General features: G+C 35.1%; 1 protein-coding gene and 1 long non-coding RNA gene across 2 annotated transcripts; one reads left to right on the plus strand and one right to left on the minus strand.

The window, feature by feature from the left end:
- Positions 1-484: 484 nt before the first annotated feature.
- Positions 485-7,803, plus strand: LOC120090272 (uncharacterized). Its single transcript, XR_005485494.2, has 2 exons — positions 485-963; positions 7,552-7,803. It is a non-coding gene; the product is annotated as an uncharacterized LOC120090272 (long non-coding RNA).
- A 5,471-nt stretch (positions 7,804-13,274) lies between these two features.
- On the minus strand, positions 13,275-17,118 carry LOC120091969 (O-fucosyltransferase family protein). Its single transcript, XM_039050154.2, has 6 exons — positions 16,022-17,118; positions 15,698-15,866; positions 14,896-14,985; positions 14,385-14,668; positions 14,042-14,300; positions 13,275-13,926 (listed from the first exon to the last, which is right to left on the minus strand). The coding sequence occupies exons 1-6, from the start codon at positions 16,702-16,704 to the stop codon at positions 13,690-13,692; spliced, it is 1,722 nt and encodes a 573-aa protein (XP_038906082.1). The 5' UTR covers positions 16,705-17,118; the 3' UTR covers positions 13,275-13,689.
- Between the last annotated feature and the right edge of the window lie 251 nt (positions 17,119-17,369).

Genomic DNA, 17,369 nt, shown 5'->3' on the forward strand with positions numbered 1-17,369 from the left:
AAAACTCACAAAACACTTCTGTAAAAATTCTCAATCGTTCAACCAACTTCAATGTAGAAGAAAAAGAAAAACATTTTTTTTTCTTTTTATTCTCCTTGCCATAAAAATTAACAACCACCACTAATGTTGGTGGAGAGAAAAGATGGGGAAAAGTGTAACACCCCGCACATTTTTTTATATAGTAATGTAATTTCAGTAACGTTATTATTTGGTAATTCAATAATTGCTTAGTTAGAGGGCATTTTTGGAATTTAAGTTTGGCGGAAAATGATTAAATTTTAAATTTCAATTGGCAGGAATTAATTTTTCCTTTCGAAACGGAAAGAATTTATATTACATTTTAAAACCCCCATCAATCCTATATTTATTATTATTATATTTTAAAACCCCATCAATACATTTATTATATTTATATTTTAAAACCCCCCATCAATACATTTATTATTATTATATTTTAAAACCCTCCATCAATACATTTATTATTATTATATTTTAAAACCCTCCATCAATACATTTATTATTATTATATTTTAAAACCCCCCACCAACCCTTTCTTTCTTCTTCCTCGCACCGCATGCCTAAATTTTTCCCTCTCATCTCTTCCAACGAACGTCGCCTCCGTCCAAACCCACGAACGTCGCGCCTTTTCTTTGGACTGCAAGCACCTGTTCAGTGGCGTCGACTCGACTCCCTTCAATCGTCTAGGTCACGAAGTAGTCGTCGTCTCTGATCGTCCATGGTATCGCAGCAGTCGCCGCCTCTGATCGTCGACGGTGTCGCTCGCTAATCTGCGCTGGTCTCCATGGATTGCAGGTCGTCGCCCAGAACCTCGAGATCCCACAATCACTCGCACCCAGATCTGAATATTTATAACCAGATAGTCACGCAAGGGTGTTTCGGATCCGTTGTTTCTCGTCGTTTGTGCTGTCAGCAATAAAGATCGTCGGAACTTGTGGATTTGGGGTAAGATTGTGCCATTTTAATTGGATTTGTTGGCTAATGGTGTTCTGCTTCAACCTATTGACACATATTTATTTGGGTTTAAAAATCAAGTTTTTGAGAAGCTTTGAAGTTAAAAGTGTGTTGTAAAGAGGATTTTAGTTGTGGTTTCGACAAGCTTTTTGGTAAGATTATTGGGAATTAGTTTGATTAATTTGGTTATTGGAACTAAGTTCTTTCTTATTAATTGTAAATTTGGATTATGTTTAGGCCTAATTCAAGATCCATCTAAACTAGGAGGAAGATTAATTTGCTTGTCGCTTAGACATAATTTTGACTTCGAGATAAGTAATCTTACCACTGGAACTGCCCACAAGCCAGCTTTAGTTGTATGCTAGCATGGTGAGTGTATGTTATAGTAAATTGTTAGCATGTCAATTGATAGTATGTTCTGGCACGAGTTCTGAATTGTTTAAATACACACCTAAGCACTTGATCGTTAGTATGTGATGGTATGTGTTTTCATATGTCGACGTCTGATCTGCTGGTGTTGAGGCATACTTGTATGTTGTAGAATTATGATGTAAGGTTTACATGAATGTTGTATAATATGTTTTTGAGGATTATGTGTATGTGATGGAGCCATAGTACCAAGGATTTCATGTATATTTTAGAATTGTACGGTGTTGATTCTTTGAACATTGAGACTGTGTGAATATCCTCATTGATTTGTTAGATGCTCACAAGTTTGTGTTTCCTTCGGGATTCACCAGTTTTGTGTTTCCTTCGAGATTTACCAGTTTTGTGTTTCCTTCAGGATTCACCAGTTTTGTGTTTCCTTCAGGATTCACTCACCAGTTTTGTGTTTCCTCTGGGATTCACCAGTTTGTGTTTCCTTCGGGATTCACCAGTTTTGTGGGCATACCTAACTATAATAGGATAGGACTCGATCTCTTGTCTGTTTCATGTGTTTATGTGTCATAGGTGAGTATCTAGAGGACATAGATGCCTAGCCTGACCCCAGTGGTGGGGTTACTTACTGAGTATTTCATACTCATCCTTTCTTATGTTGATGTTTCAGGAAAAGGTAAAGATGTACCGGCGATAGCGTAGCAGAATTCGATCGTGTCACTAGGACTAGATTTTTCGCTTTCGCACCTTGAAACTTGAGTCCTTATTTTCCTCTTAATATTTAGTTTTACTGTTTAAAAATTTATTACTAAGGATTATTTCTTTTATATACTTTTGTTAGTCTTTAAGAATTTTGGGTGCCCTATTATTTGTTTTAACAATTGCATTTAATAAATGTCTTTTGAACTTCTCTTGTTTAATTAGCATTTATTTTAAATAACTGAGCGTCGTTTTAAATTCTGTGCATGCATTTATTTTAGTAACGGCCTTACCTAAGTCCTAGGGGGTCGGGTCGTTACAGTTGGTATCAGAGCCCATGTTTTGGGTTCTGTAGACTGACTTAGTATGTAAGTCTAGATTGTCCCTGTGGCCCATGAACGGATTCCTCGTCATCGCCAAGTACATCTTATCAATTACAAGTTTTATGTTAGTTGTGCATTAAAATATTTGTTTAGCTTAAATGCACCAGTTATGTTCTAATGCTAGGTCAGTGACTCGTTAGAAGTTATTATAAGAGGATTATCAGGTACAACACTACAAAAGGGGAAAAGTAAAATAGAGTAAATTATGAGGTCACTTGGTACTAGTTTATCTCATGGAAATTATGTTAGGAACGAACAAATATATGCCTCAGTTCAGAGATGCTAAAGATTGATGAAACTATGTATAGTTATGACAATTTAGGAATGAAGGTATTTAAATGTTTAAGCCAATGAATAAAATTGTCGAGACAAGAATTGATCAAGGACTAGTGTTATGTGTTGGATAGTGCAATCGGTAGTAGTATAAATACACAGGCCAGTACTCAAGTATAAGGTTAAAAGTTGTTTTATGAATAATTAGGAAAAGAAAAAGAGTCTATAAATTTATTGAAGGTTTTGAGGTATTAAGAACCCAACATTTTGAGAAGAATTTTAGAAAGGATTCATAAGTCATAATCATTTGGGTAATACTATAACTTGATGAACTAGGTAAAGTATGTGTAATGATATAAAGAATTCTTTTGGAATATCTAGCTAGGTAGATGTCATTAAAGGAAGATAAAATAGTTGGACATGACCTTGGACTTAAAGGGGTTAAAGCAAGGTGTTATTTGTTTAGGTTGAAGGGTTATTTTAGTATACCTAGACTAAATCCAGAGCCTTATTGTGTTAAGGAGATCCAAGTTAGACATATTTGAAGAAACAAAAGTCTTTTGGAGTTTAAACGTATGCAAATTGGCAAAGAGAAATTCTACAAGATGGAAATTCTTAGTGAGAGAGATAATATTTATGGAGGAGTTAAGTAAAATATAATTTAGTAAAGAGATTATGTTCCACATGGAAAGTGGAGAAAAAAAAAAGAGGTGTCTTGAATTTAGTAGTTTTATCAGAGATAAGTGTGAATGAGAGAAAAGTATCCAAGAAAGTTTACTCTTTTGGAAAGAGAAAGAAATTTAATGTGTTCGAAACTCCTAGTTAAGTATGGTTTGAAGGCTTGATAAGAGGGGTTACAAGGTATTTGTTTTGGTGTAAAAGAATAATACCTCATTATCATGTGGAACTTTAGGACAATATGTGTTAGATGGAAAGATAGCTTATATAGATGATTTGGTATGGAACTTTATTTTAACACAAGAATCTATTGCCGAAGTAGAAGGTCGAGAAAGGATAAGCTAAAATGGAGTTACTAGTAGCAGTAGATGATCGAGAACTATTGACATGGTATGTTGAGGCTTCATTAGTTAGGAGGTAAATCATTGAGGGCATTAGTAAGATTTAAGGGATTTTGAGTTTGTGTGCTAGTTGGAAACATGAACTAGAAAGACCATCAAGTTGATTGAGAAAAGAAAATAATCCAACTCGAGGTAGACAATAATGGTATATGCACAAAAGTAAGTAAGTTGGATCTTCCAATATAACCATTGGTATAAAGGATAGACTTGGCAATAAAGTTGAGTTGATAGTAAGAAGTTACTAAAAGTGGGTTTAGAGCATTACAAGATAGTATGTATTCTCTTGCATGGGCAATGAGTTAACTAGATTTAGGGAGTACGAGTAATCTAAGCTAGGACATATGAATAAAAAAGGTTTTATCGTTAAAAAAAATTGATTTCAAGGATCAATTACGGTTATTACGAGGTTATGAAAATGTGTTATCAATTGACCGATGCTTTAGCATCTAGGGACTTCAAAACCTCATTTTCATAGGGAATTTTAGATTCAACTATAGTAGGGTCTGAGTAACGATATGTGATTGTTTTAAGGCTAAAGGATAATATGAGGATTGGCTCAAGCAAGTTTTATAGCCCATGATAGTATAAAGCCTCATGATGAGTTTCTCATGAATGTGAGATCTAATCAGACAGAGTTATTCTTAGACATGTAGACCCTAATAGAGACATCATAGTCTGCGCTTCTAGAGCAGAAACAGTATTCAGTTGAGCAAATTTGTTCTGATACGTATCTTTAGATGACACATTATATAGCATGACCAGTTTCTTCACTACACATATGAAGTTTTCCCTATGACAAAATGGTAAGTTCATATATGTTTTTAGTGGATAAGTCTTTCTTAAGCTCACGATAGTTTTCATAGTTCTCAGCTTGAGTATGTTTGTATTGTTGGTTTTCAGCATCTTAAGTTTCACAGTTATATATGGAAGGGGTTGTCACACCTTTTTTTTATACTAGTTTCAACTATGTCAAACAGTGACTCTCGTTTTACATCTAGTTTTTGGAAGAGTCTCCTTTAACATTGGGTATTCGATTAGATTTTAATACAACTTTGCACCCACAGACTGATGGTCAGAAAGAACGTTTGAACCAGACATTAGAGAATATGTTGTGCACTTGTGCGTTAGAGTTTTCAGGGAGATAAGTCTCTCACCTGCATTTAATGGAATTAGCATAATAACATTTATCCGGCTACCATTGGCATGTTGCCGTTTGAAGCCCTCTATGGGAAGAACTGCAGGTCTCCTGTGTGTTGGGATAAGGTAGGATAAAGGAAATTCCTAGGACTTGAGCTAGTGCAAACCATGAATGGGACAATACAGAAGATCAAGGCTCATATGCAAACAGCTCAGAGTAAACAGAAAAGCTACGTCGATGTGAGACGTAAGGACCTAAAATTTAAGACTAAGTGATAAAGTGTTCTTAAAGGTGACACCTATAAACAGTGTTTTAGGTTTGGAAGGAAAAGGAAGTTGAGTCTGAGATTCATTGGACCTTTCGAGGTCTTGGAGCGAGTTGGCCCCGTAGCTTACCGATTGCCATTGCCCCCAGCACTGTCTTCAGTTCATAATGTCTTCCACATTTCTATTTTGAGGAAGGTATGTGACAGATCCATCCCATGTAGTTGACTTTGAGCCTTTGCAATTGAATGATAACTTAAGCTACGAGGAGGAGCCTATAGAGATCCTTGCCAGAGAAGTAAAGACATTGCGCCGCCGGAAAATTACTTTTGTGAAAGTCTTGTGGCAGAACCATCAGTTCAGGGAGGCCACTTGGGAGCGAGAGGATGAGATGAAAGCTCAGTACCCAGAGCTTTTTCAAGAATGAACTTTCGAGGGCGAAAGTTCCTTGAGGAGGGAAGAATGTAACACACGGAGTGTTTTAACTTTCGAGGACGAAAGTTCTTTGAGGAGGGAAGAATTTAACACCCCGCACATTTTTTTATATAGTAATGTAATTTCAATAACATTATTATTTGGTAATTCAATAATTGCTTGGTCAGAAGGCATTTTTGGAATTTAAGTTAGGCGGAAAATGATTAAATTTTAAATTTCAATGTGAAAGTTGGTAGGAATTAATTTTTCCTTTCGAAACGGAAAGAATTTATTATAATTACACTTTTTTTTAGTTATTACATTTTAAAACCCTCATCAATCCTACATTTATTATTATTATATTTTAAAACTCCCATCAATACATTTATTATATTTATATTTTAAAACCCCCCATCAATACATTTATTATTATTATATTTTAAAACCCCCCATCAATACACTTATTATTATTATATTTTAAAACCCCCCACCAACCCTTTATTTCTTCTTCCTCGCACCGCATGCCCAAATTTTTCCCTCTCCTTTCTTCCCACGAATGCCGCCTCCGTCCAAACCCACTCTTTCGACCGCAAGCACCTGTTCAGCGACGTTGACTCGACTCCCTTCAGTCGTCTGGGCCACGAAGTAGTCGTTGCCTCTGATCATCGACGGTATCGTAGCAGTCGCCGCCTCTGATCGTCGACAGTGTCGCTCACTAATCCGCGCCGGTCTCCGTGGATTGCAGGTCGTCGCCCAGAACCTCGAGATCCTACAATCATTCACGCCCAGATCTGAAGATTTATAACCAGACAGTCACGCAAGAGTGTTTCAGATTTGTTGTTCCTCGTCATTTGTGCTGTCAGCAATAAAGGTCATCGGAACTTGTGGATTTGGGGTAAGATTGTGTCATTTTAATTGGATTTGCTGGCTAATGGTGTTCTGCTTCAACCTATTGACACATATTTGTTTGGGTTTAAAAATCAAGTTTTTGAGAAGCTTTGAAGTTAAAAGTGTGCTGTCAAGAGGATTTTGGTTATGGTTTTGACAAGCTTTTGGGTAAGATTATTGGGAATTAGTTTGGTTAATTTGGTTATTGGAACTAAGCTCTTTTGGGTAAGCTCTTTTAGGCCTAATTCAAGATCCATCTAAACTAGGAGGAAGATTAATTTGCTTGTCGCTTAGACATAATTTTGACTTCGAGGTAAGTAATCTTACCACTGGAACTGCCCACGAGCCAGGCTTTAGTTGTATGCTAGCATGGTGAGTGTATGTTATGGTAAATTGTTAGCATGTCAATTGATAGTATGACCTGAATCAAAGTATATTTTGGCACGAGTTCTGAATTGTTTAAATACACACTTAAGCATTTGATCGTTAGTATGTGATGGTATGTGATTTCATATGTCGACGTCTGATCTGCTGGTGTTGAGGCATACTTGTATGTTTTAGAATTATGATGTAAGGTTTATATGAATGTTGTATAATATATTGTTGAGGATTATGTGTATGTGATGGAGCCATAGTACCAAGGATTTCATGTATGTTTTAGAATTGTACAGTGTTGATTCTTTTAAGGTTGAGACTGTGTGAATATCTTCATTGATTAATTAGATGCTCACCAGTTTGTGTTTCCTTCGGAATTCACCAGCTTTGTGTTTCCTTCAAGATTCACCAATTTTGTGTTTCCTTTGGGATTCACCAGTTTCGTATTTCCTTCGGGATTCACCAGTTTTGTGTTTCCTCTGGGATTCACTAGTTTGTGTTTCCTTCGGGATTCACCAGTTTTGTGGGCATACCTAACTATAATAGGATAGGACTCAATCTCTTGTCTGTTTCATGTGTTTATGTGTCATAGGTGAGTATCTAGAGAACATAGATGTCTAGCCTGACCCCAGTGGTAGGGTTACTTACTAAGTATTTCATACTCATCCTTTCTTATGTTGATGTTTCAGGAAAAGGTAAAGATGCACCGGCAATGGCGCAGCGGAATTCATGATCGTGTCACTGGGACTAGATTTTTCACTTCCGCACTTTGAAATTTGAGTCCTTATTTTCCTCTTAATATTTAGTTTTACTGTTTAAAAATTTATTACTAAGGATTATTTCTTTTATATACTTTTGTTAGTCTTTAAGAATTTTGGGTACCCTATTATTTGTTTTAACAATTGCATTTAATAAATGTCTTTTGAACTTCTCTTGTTTAATTAGCATTTATTTCAAATAACTGAGCGTCGTTTTAAATTCTGTGCATGCATTTATTTTAGCGACGGCATTACCTAAGTCCTAGGGGGTCAGGTCATTATAGTTGGTATCAGAGCCCATGTTTTAGGTTCTGTAGACTGACTTACTATATAAGTCTAGATTGTCCCTGTGGTAGAAATGACTAAATTAGAGTCGAACCAAGTGAGCCACGAACCAAACCGGACCAGAACCGGTTGGTTCTTTGTGTATCGCAGCATTACGACGTTGTGCCCGTCGTTGCAATGCTACGGAAAGAACACAACGTTGTTTTTCCTCCAACGTTGCAATGCTACGCTACAATCCCGATTGTACTGCTGCGAAATCCCTTGATTCTTCGTCAAATTTGGTCCCGTCTTCATCAGAAACTCATCGAAAACGCCACGAATGACTCAAGGACTTGTAAATACATAATTAATAGAAATATTATGCCCCAAAACATAAGCCCTTACAAATAAATTTGTATAGAAATAAAGCCATAAAACTATGTATCCTATCCAAAAACATCCATTAATTATACCACATTCATCAGACAACCATTCATTACATAAATTATGACAGAATGCAGCAATTAAAAATCCCACCATGACTGTAAAAATAATTTTAAAAAATGGAAATTTGGGATCAAAACCTAATGACTTTGATACCAATTGAAGGACCCTTGAGCAGAAGCGGATCTCTCAAATTCCAATTCTTTACATAATCAAAATTTTACTAAAAATAAGGAAAAATTATGCATTTAAATGAAAAACCTACAACATGCTTTAAAAAATTAAAAGGTTACAATAAACCTCACCTTTGGTGACAATCTTCACGAATCCCTTCTCTATGAAATTTACGAACAGAAAATAAAACTGGCCAATTGGACACCACCGTAAAGAGACATTGGTATTCACTAGGATGAGAACCCAGAAGGGGTGGGCTCTGGCTATTTTGGATTTTAAGAGAAAGAAAGAGATTGAGAGGAAGAGAGATCTGAGTTTTTTTTTTAAATTACGGAACTTTTTTGTATCTTTCTCACTCTCTACTCTGTTTTGTAGGATGAAGAAGAGGTAACACTCTCTCCATACAACTAGGGTTAGCAAAAATCTCCGCAGGATAGGGTCCCCGTAGATCCCCGATTTGACCGAGGATGGGGGTCAAACCGGGTCCCAATCGGGGATGGGGAAAGTATCCCCGCTCCGTCCTAGATTAATTTTTTTTTTTAGTGTATATATATATATATATATATATATATATATATATATATATATGGGAATGGGTCCCTATCGGGGTTGATGCCCTAAATCTCTTAGGGTCCTATAGTTTGTAAACATTGTATGAATAAACATTTTTGTGATTAATAATATATGATATTTTATTCACTTTGTCTATAAAATATATGATATTTTAGTTGCATTAACCACAAACCAATAAACTAACATCCAAGGTTATGTTGTAACTTAAACATGTATGTGGAGACATACAGGTGGATCGTGTTTAAATGACAACCTAAGTAATCTGTAGTATATGGATAAGGCTGGATATCTTATCCTTATGACACTACAAGTATAGCCCGCTTTGTAGGTGTTATAATTGTTCTAAAGTGCTACAAATGATCTGATCCTGATCATTCATGTATTAGACATGCGAGTAGGGATATTTTATACAAAGAAGTTTGTATAAAACTGGATCACGAAATGTTTAGTCTCATTATATAACATCGTTCATAATAGAGACTTTCATTTCACTAGGATGACAATAGGTAACATGACATTAATCCTGAGTGAGTTGTGAACTCATGCCTATGAAGACGGTCCTTTGATTTGTATGGGTGAGAGTAGTCAGATCGCCAACTCAACAAGCCTACCATTTTGGTGATTCGTCCGATTGGGGAGCTGGGAACAGCTACACAAGATGGAATTCACTCATTTCCCGAAGCAGAGGTAAGTAGATAAATTGTTCCCTTAAGAACTGATTTCGGGTCTTGAATAATGTGGTGTCACACCCTCTCTTAGCCAAAGAGGGGTTAGTCATGGTGGGACTATGATCTATTGGTCATTAAAGGGATCAATGGTACTTAAGGAGTTAGATGTAACTATAGGGGCAAAACGGTAATTTGGCTCAGCTATACTTACGAGCAATTTGTGAAGGGTCATCATACTGTTTATTGGTTATATTCAATGGACACAGAAATATATTTGTAGTGCGAAGAGTGCAGTTGTCAGTCTTTAGCGGAGTGTCTAACAGTTACCGGATGGTGGATAAAGTAATTAAAGAGTTTAATTAGCTATTCACGTACCGTTAGAGCTTCAAGCTACAGGTTCATAAGGTCCCCTTGGTAGCCCAAATGATTTAAGTTCAGTTTTTTGGTTAATTTGAAATGTTCAAATTAATAAGAGGGAATTTAATTATATATGATATAACTAAATTAATTCAATTATATATGATATAATTGATATAATGTATATGATACATTAATAGTTTAATTTGAGGAATAAATATTTGAATATGATTCAAATATATTTTCTATGAATAAGATTCATAGTTGTTAAATTTAATATAAATATGATTTATATTAATGCCATAAAATAGAGAAAAAGAACTATGGTTTATAAATTGTATATGATGCAATATTAAAACTATAGATTATAAATATAATATGATTGTTTTCTAAAAGTTTAAGGACAAAAATAAACATTTTGATAATTCAGAGACTAAATTAAAATAGAAAAAAGTTGAAAATTTAGGATTATAATCATATTTAAACTTAAAATAAATTTTCCTTTATTGCATCTCAAATTAAATGATAAAATGCACTAAATTATTGATTTTAATTTGGTTTAAGAAGAATAAAGTTTTAAAGAAACCTCCCAACTTAAATTGGAGAATCGAACTTTAAATTTTTTTAATCAAGATTACATATCTTATATTAATTGTACTATGCTCACTTTGGTAATATGTACGATAAGTTTAATAAATTATTAAAATTTTAATTTTTTGTGAATGGATTTCCTATCAAATTTCATGTTTATTGTCAAGACTTTGTTTTAATTTATTTTTTTTTAAAAAAAAAAAAGGAAAATGTGAGAGTTTGTTTGATTGATGGGTTTTAATAAAATAGTATAATTAATTTTTTTTGTTTTTCCGCCGAACGCCGCACCTAAGAATTGTCATAAAATAGAGAAAAAGAACTATGGTTTATATATAGAGAAAAAGAACTATGGTTTATATATTGTATATGATGCAATATTAAAATTATAGGTTATAAATATAATATGATAAGTTGGTTATCATATTTATTTATAACTATTATTATTGGATAATTATTCCATTTTTCTCTCTAACCACCTTTAGTGGGAAGTTAAACAGTTTGTGGCATATTGGGATAAATGAAATATGATTTTTGATTCTACACGACAACCTTGAGAGCTTATGCGATAGCCTCATTTCACTAAACGATCAAGAGACTTATCTATGTGATAAAGAGTTTACCTCTTCGATCGTCTTCCTCCTTCAACTCCAAAACACCCTCCTAACCAAAATAGTCAGAGTCCACCACTCCTGGATTCTCACACCGAGAATACTAAGATAACTAAGTGTTCGTGAACGAGTTAGTTCGAGGGGATTTACTTCAAGAAGAGTTCTTTAAAGGTATAATCTCTAAACTCTTGTTTATTATTCGAAAGCATGTTGTAATTTAAGTTATAATGCATAATCTGCTTGTTTTACTGTAAATGTTTGCATTCAATCAAAATGTTCTCTGTAAAATAAGATCCTTCAATCCCCGCGAAGATGGGAAAAAGTACCCTTGTTCACATATCTCTATATGAACTATCAGGATCAGATCATTTGCAGCACTTTACAACAATTATAACACCTATAATGCGGGTAATACTCGTAGTGTCACTAGAATAAGGTATCCAGCCTTATCCATCTACTATAGGCCATTTAGGTTATCACTTAAAACATGATCCACCTGTATGTCTCTACATATATGTTTAAGCTATAAGATAACTTTGGATGTTAGTTTATTGGTTTGTGGTTAATGCAACTAATTTTGAAATAAAACATCAAATATTTTATTACATAAATAAAATATTTGTACATTACAATCACAAACTATAGGACCCTATGAAATTTAGGGTATCAACCCCAACAAATGATATCGTTATTATGGATGCTATTGTTCAACAAATTGATAGACTCAAAGTCTTATAGCATGAATGTTTCAAGCTAAAGATTTGGGTCCTGTGACGTATTTTCTAAAACTTGAACTTGCTCGTTCATCCAAAAGTGTTTCCATCTCTTAAAGGAATTATACTTTACAAGCCTTCTTGATGCTAAGGTTGTTGTCCCAATGGATCCTGCGCTTAAGCTGAAAAGTTATGATATAAATGTTTTATCTGATCCTTCTTCTTATAAAAGGTTAATTGGTCGATTGTCTACTTGACTACCTCAAGGCCATATATTGTTTTTACTATTAACAAGTTAAGTCAATTTGTTTTTCAACCTTGTAAGTCTCATTTAGCAGCTACTCATTATTTGTTGTGTTACTTAAAGTCTTCTCCAAGTCAGGGCATTATGATTTCTCTTACTAAGGGTTCATTTGGATTGACTTAAGAAAAAAATGTTTTTCAAAACACTCATTTTTATTTAAACACTTTTGATTTTTTTAAAAAATGATTAAAATATACTTGAAAAGCTATTTTGAGTAGTTGCCAAACATTCCAATTTCTTCCAAAATGACTTAATTTTAAATTACACACTTGAAAATGTATTCCAAACACACTTTAAGTCGTTTCAATTGCATGCCTTTGCTAGTCTTGACATGTGGAAATCGACTTCAGGTTTTTGTATTTTTCTTGGGGATTCTCTTGTGTCATGGAAGTTTAAAAAGTAGAATGTTGTTTCTTGTTCTTCAGTTGAAGTGGAATACAGGGCTCTTGCTTCCACTACTTGTGTGCGATTGTTTGGCTCACTTCATTACTTCGTAACTTATGCGTGTCTGTTATCCAGTCATCTATGTTATTTTGTGATAACCAGGCTGCAATGCGTCTTGCTAACAAACATATTGAGCTTCACTGTCAATTTGTTTTGACAAGGTTGTTGTTCACTCAAACTTCTCCCTATGTGATCTCTTCCTGCTTATGTTTCTATTTTGTCCAAGTTGGGTATCTCTAATTTAATCCTTGAACTCTTCAATTTTTATTAAAAGAAATCACTGATCTATTAGACACACAGTAGAAATTAGAGACTTATCAAACACTTTAAAAATGGGTACTAAATAAATGCAAACCTCACAGATGAACATGTAATTTAACCTTACTGTTGTTGTTACTACTATGAATTGAAGCATTAATGGATATCAGGCAAGTCCAATCAAACCAAATAGAGCATTTGCATTTTGGCCAAATCAAGAGAAAGAAATCCTTGTAGATGCAAGAAATCTTACTAGTTTAACTACAAGAATGAATCTCTTCATTTTCATACAAAAAAAAAATCGGTCTTTACAATAAAATATTTAACTACAAGAACTTATTCTGTAAAGAATCAAAGAATTATACAATGTTATGCTGTTCCTTTTATTTCTCTTATAATATATATATAGGCATCTTTCTCACTCATATACACATAACCTAGGCTGCACTTCTTCAGTTCATTACTGCATATTTGACTTGACTGCTGTCTGCAGTTACTCTTTCAAAATGTTCTTCCCACAGAACTTCGTTGCCCCGAGACGACACCAACTCATGGTTCTAAAGAGGGCTTGACTTCAATGATCGACCTGGGATTTCCAAGGTTTTGTCGATTAAAACTCTGATTCTTCGAGGCTTTTTGCTATGTTGGCACCACTGATGAGTTGTTTTGACTTATATGGTATGAGCATCAGAGCTGTTGTTGCACATGCATTCAGGAATAGGGTACTTGGTAACATCTCGTCCGACTTTGCTGGTTCGAAGTTCGGGCTGTCCGAGGGAGTCCTGATGCAGCTCCCTGATGATCTTTTTGAACTCTGCTTCCGGGAGTGAGGAGTCCAAGAAAAGGGGAAGCATGTGCCTTTTGTTTGGTGTTATGTACTTCTTGTGCCCAGCATAAGCCCTATGTCCCTGTAATAAAACGAACAACTGACTTGTTATGATCTTATGATCGGACCCGGGAAGCAAAAGTTTTTACACGACAACGAAAATTGGGTGGATTCACATACTGAAGGAGAATCCATACCTGAATGGCATGGCCCATATTTCCTCCATGAGAAGGCATGAAGACATCACTGCTCTCACAAACAATATAGTCAATAGCAGCCATAAAAGAAGCTTTTTTTGCAAAAGGCTCGAGTTCACTCGGCAAAGCAAGATCTTCCTTATTGTAGAAATTTGGGAACTCCCTTGTCAATGGTTGCAGGGCTTCTTTTCCTCCTAGTGGTTGCCCTCCAGCCCAGTATATTCTCGTATCCCTTGGAGCTCCAAGAGCTTTCAGTAACCTGAGCAAGTTCCAAAATTTAGTCGAGCGGAATCACGATTGTAAATGATTAACAATGACAAACATATGGTTAAGAAATCTTTACCTCATAACCTCATAGGCATTCAAGGGACAAAGGCCTGCAAGTTTTCTATCATGGTAGCTCATGTTTGATCTAGCAGTTAAAAGTTCAGGTCTTCGTATTCTTTCGTTGTTTATCATCTCATCGTATTCAGGGCTCAACCCAGGTAAGCAACCGGTTCTCACCCATACGTCCTTTTCCATTCGTAAATGAAGAGCAAGGTACGGTCCTTTGCTTCGCATTCTCTCTGTGAGCTTGTTACCAAGTTCCACAATTGGTGGAGCAAATCTCAGAGCATGAAAAGCAACCTAAATCCCCCAGAGGAAAAAGAAACAATTAACACTGATATCCCACCATTCCATCAGAATTAATAATGGCAAAAGGACTCGGTATGTTTAAATACTACTCGAAATGGTGTTGAATATATGATGAAACCAGTAAGACACTGCATACACTGCGCTCCAGTCCAAGCAATAAACAACTAATCAAAAGATCAAAAAGAGTTATAACAAGAAGAAAAAACCTATTATAATACCTTGCATCTGAGCTTTTGAAGATCAGAAGGAAGATCCTTAGAAAGCCTGGAGTCCAAGCCGCGCAGCAGTAGTACCCCTTCTCTTCTAAGCTGCAAAATTCAACACACGCTCATTATTATCGAGCTACTAACCGAAACATTTTGTGTGATGAAGAACATAAAAAGTCTGTCAATAAACAGAACGACAGCAAAATGCCACAAAAGCTTTTTAGTTGGTAATATGTAGCTGTTTGGTCAACCTTAACAGAGGGCATGTATGTATGAACCTTAACAGACAGGTTTATATTTATAGTTCAACGTATCTATGAACCAACTGTTCTAGTTTAAAGTTTTTGAGTTTAGTAGTTAACAAGATATTTCCTCCTCTCTATATCAATAGTTAGCATGTTCGGCTTTGTCAGTCAAATTAACATCCGAGCCCACACATAAAAAGAGTAAATATATTTTATCCAAACAATTTAAGCTTTTGGGTTTAGTAGTTAGCAATGGGACTTCAAATCCGATATCCATGCATTATGGCAACGTGGACCGTCTCAAAAGCTCTTCTACAAACATCAAAATTTGTTATTATTTAGTTCAAATATCTTGTGTGACACATTTCAAACCAATCTTCAAAGATGCTTTGTGATGAGCAAGCAAGAGTAAATTATATGGTAAGTATATAATGAAAACTAGCATGGCAGTTATCAACAGATTCCTTTCCTATCAATCAAGAAGCCAGCCATTTTTTTAGCGGTAAGCTTCAAAGAGAAGCCATGGCAGCTTGAAGAACAAACAACAAAATTCCTTTGATCATCCTCACCTTCCTGAGGTAACGTGACCGAATCCAAGTCGGCGAGACATGATGTGGAGTCGATTTTTCCTCCACCGGACGAGTCATCAGATGCGTAGATGGCAAAGATGAAACAATATGAACATCGTCCGCTAGAACATTCTTGAAATGTTCCAAATCAAATATATCAGAAAATTCACTGCAACCATCAAACATTGCACAAAAAGACAAACTTAGCAACTGATATATACATAAGAAAACATAGAATAGTTCTTATAAATCAGAGACTTCATCAATCAAATAGACAAAGATGAATTTCTACTTCAAACCAAAATGTCAATCGTGTTCTTATACCTTTCATCTCCCCAGATGACGTTCACTTGCAAGATTGGAACAACCAAAGCAGCCCCAAGAATTCTAGCAATCACAACAGCATCGACGATCTGATTTCTCTGTTGATTCATCCCACCGGAAACTACAACCATCAAATATTTAGTCCTCTCACTAACGATTCCAGGGGTTGATTTTTTATATTCTTCACTGAAATCTAAACAAGGTTTATACCCCAATCCATCAGGTTGTTTCCAGAACTCCTGCTGTTCATTTCCCTCTCCAAAACCCTCATCCGATTTCAAAACCCCATTTGAAATCGGCCGAAGCGATTGGAAAGAATCGTTCATAACCTCATCCTTCAAAGCATTTTCTCTTTCTATACCTGATTTCAAAACCCCATTAGAGACTAAACCCTGCGACTGCGATTGAGAAGTGAAGCAAGGGTACGACACATAAGGGATTAAAGGGTTGAGATTAAAAGTAAGCTTCAACATCCCGAAAAGTCCAAAGAGAAAAATAGCAAGAAGCCATAGCTTCTTCGAGCTTCTGTAAGTGGAAAGACTAAGAAACTTATTGTAGTTTTTAGAAGATTTCTTAGGCGAATCGAGAAGGGATTGGAGAGAAGATGAAGATAAAGAGTTTATGATTTGAGATGGAACTGAAATGTAAGATTGCTTCTTGGAATTACTGTTCTTCTTCGCCATTGACAATCCAGAGAGCAAATTTCTCAAGCTCTTTCACTAACCCACTTCCTCTTTCAGATTATAAATCTCATTAGAGGGAAAAAAATAAAAATAAAAAATTGTTGCAGTAGAGAGAGAAAAATGGGGCGGCGGGAAGAGGAGAAGGAATTTTCCTGATTATAATTACGCGTTACTGACCAACAGCGGCCGTGTTAGAACGGGAGATTTCAAAGATGAGCTTCGTTTGAAAGGAAGATGAAGCTTATTTATATTGTCTTTTAATCACTCAATTAATTAAAATTAAATATTGTAATCCCCAATTTATATAGGAATTACAACTATACCCCTTAACGTTTTAAAAAAAATGAAAAACAAAATTTTCGACCCTATTGATCTATAAAATTCATTAGGCTATTGTTTAATATTTTGAGACGTGTGAGTTCTGAAACAACAATTATGACTATTTATTGAGTGAAATTTTTCTCCAAGTTTGGTAACTATTAGGCTATAACTTTAAAATTCAAAATATATATATATATATATATAACTAAAATTTCAAAATTCAAATGTATCTATCGATTATTTAAAATGATAAAATTGTTGAAAATATTTACAAAATATAGTAAGATTTCTTAGTCTATCAATAATAGACATGGATAGACTTTTATCGGTATTTATTAATGACA

The sequence above is a fragment of the Benincasa hispida genome, chromosome 11 (genome assembly GCF_027475165.1).
Source record: "Benincasa hispida cultivar pf3 chromosome 11, pf3_genome.v1.1, whole genome shotgun sequence".
Classification (NCBI taxonomy): Eukaryota; Viridiplantae; Streptophyta; class Magnoliopsida; order Cucurbitales; family Cucurbitaceae; genus Benincasa; species Benincasa hispida.

Excerpts from the sequence above, each read along its gene's own strand:
- LOC120091969 (XM_039050154.2), bottom strand. The coding sequence starts at position 16,704 with ATGGCGAAGAAGAACAGTAATTCCAAGAAGCAATCTTACATTTCAGTT. Across the intron at positions 14,986-15,697 it reads GGTCACGTTACCTCAGGAAG|CTTAGAAGAGAAGGGGTACT; the intron begins GTGAGGATGATC and ends TGAATTTTGCAG. Across the intron at positions 13,927-14,041 it reads ATATGGGCCATGCCATTCAG|GGACATAGGGCTTATGCTGG; the intron begins GTATGGATTCTC and ends GTTTTATTACAG.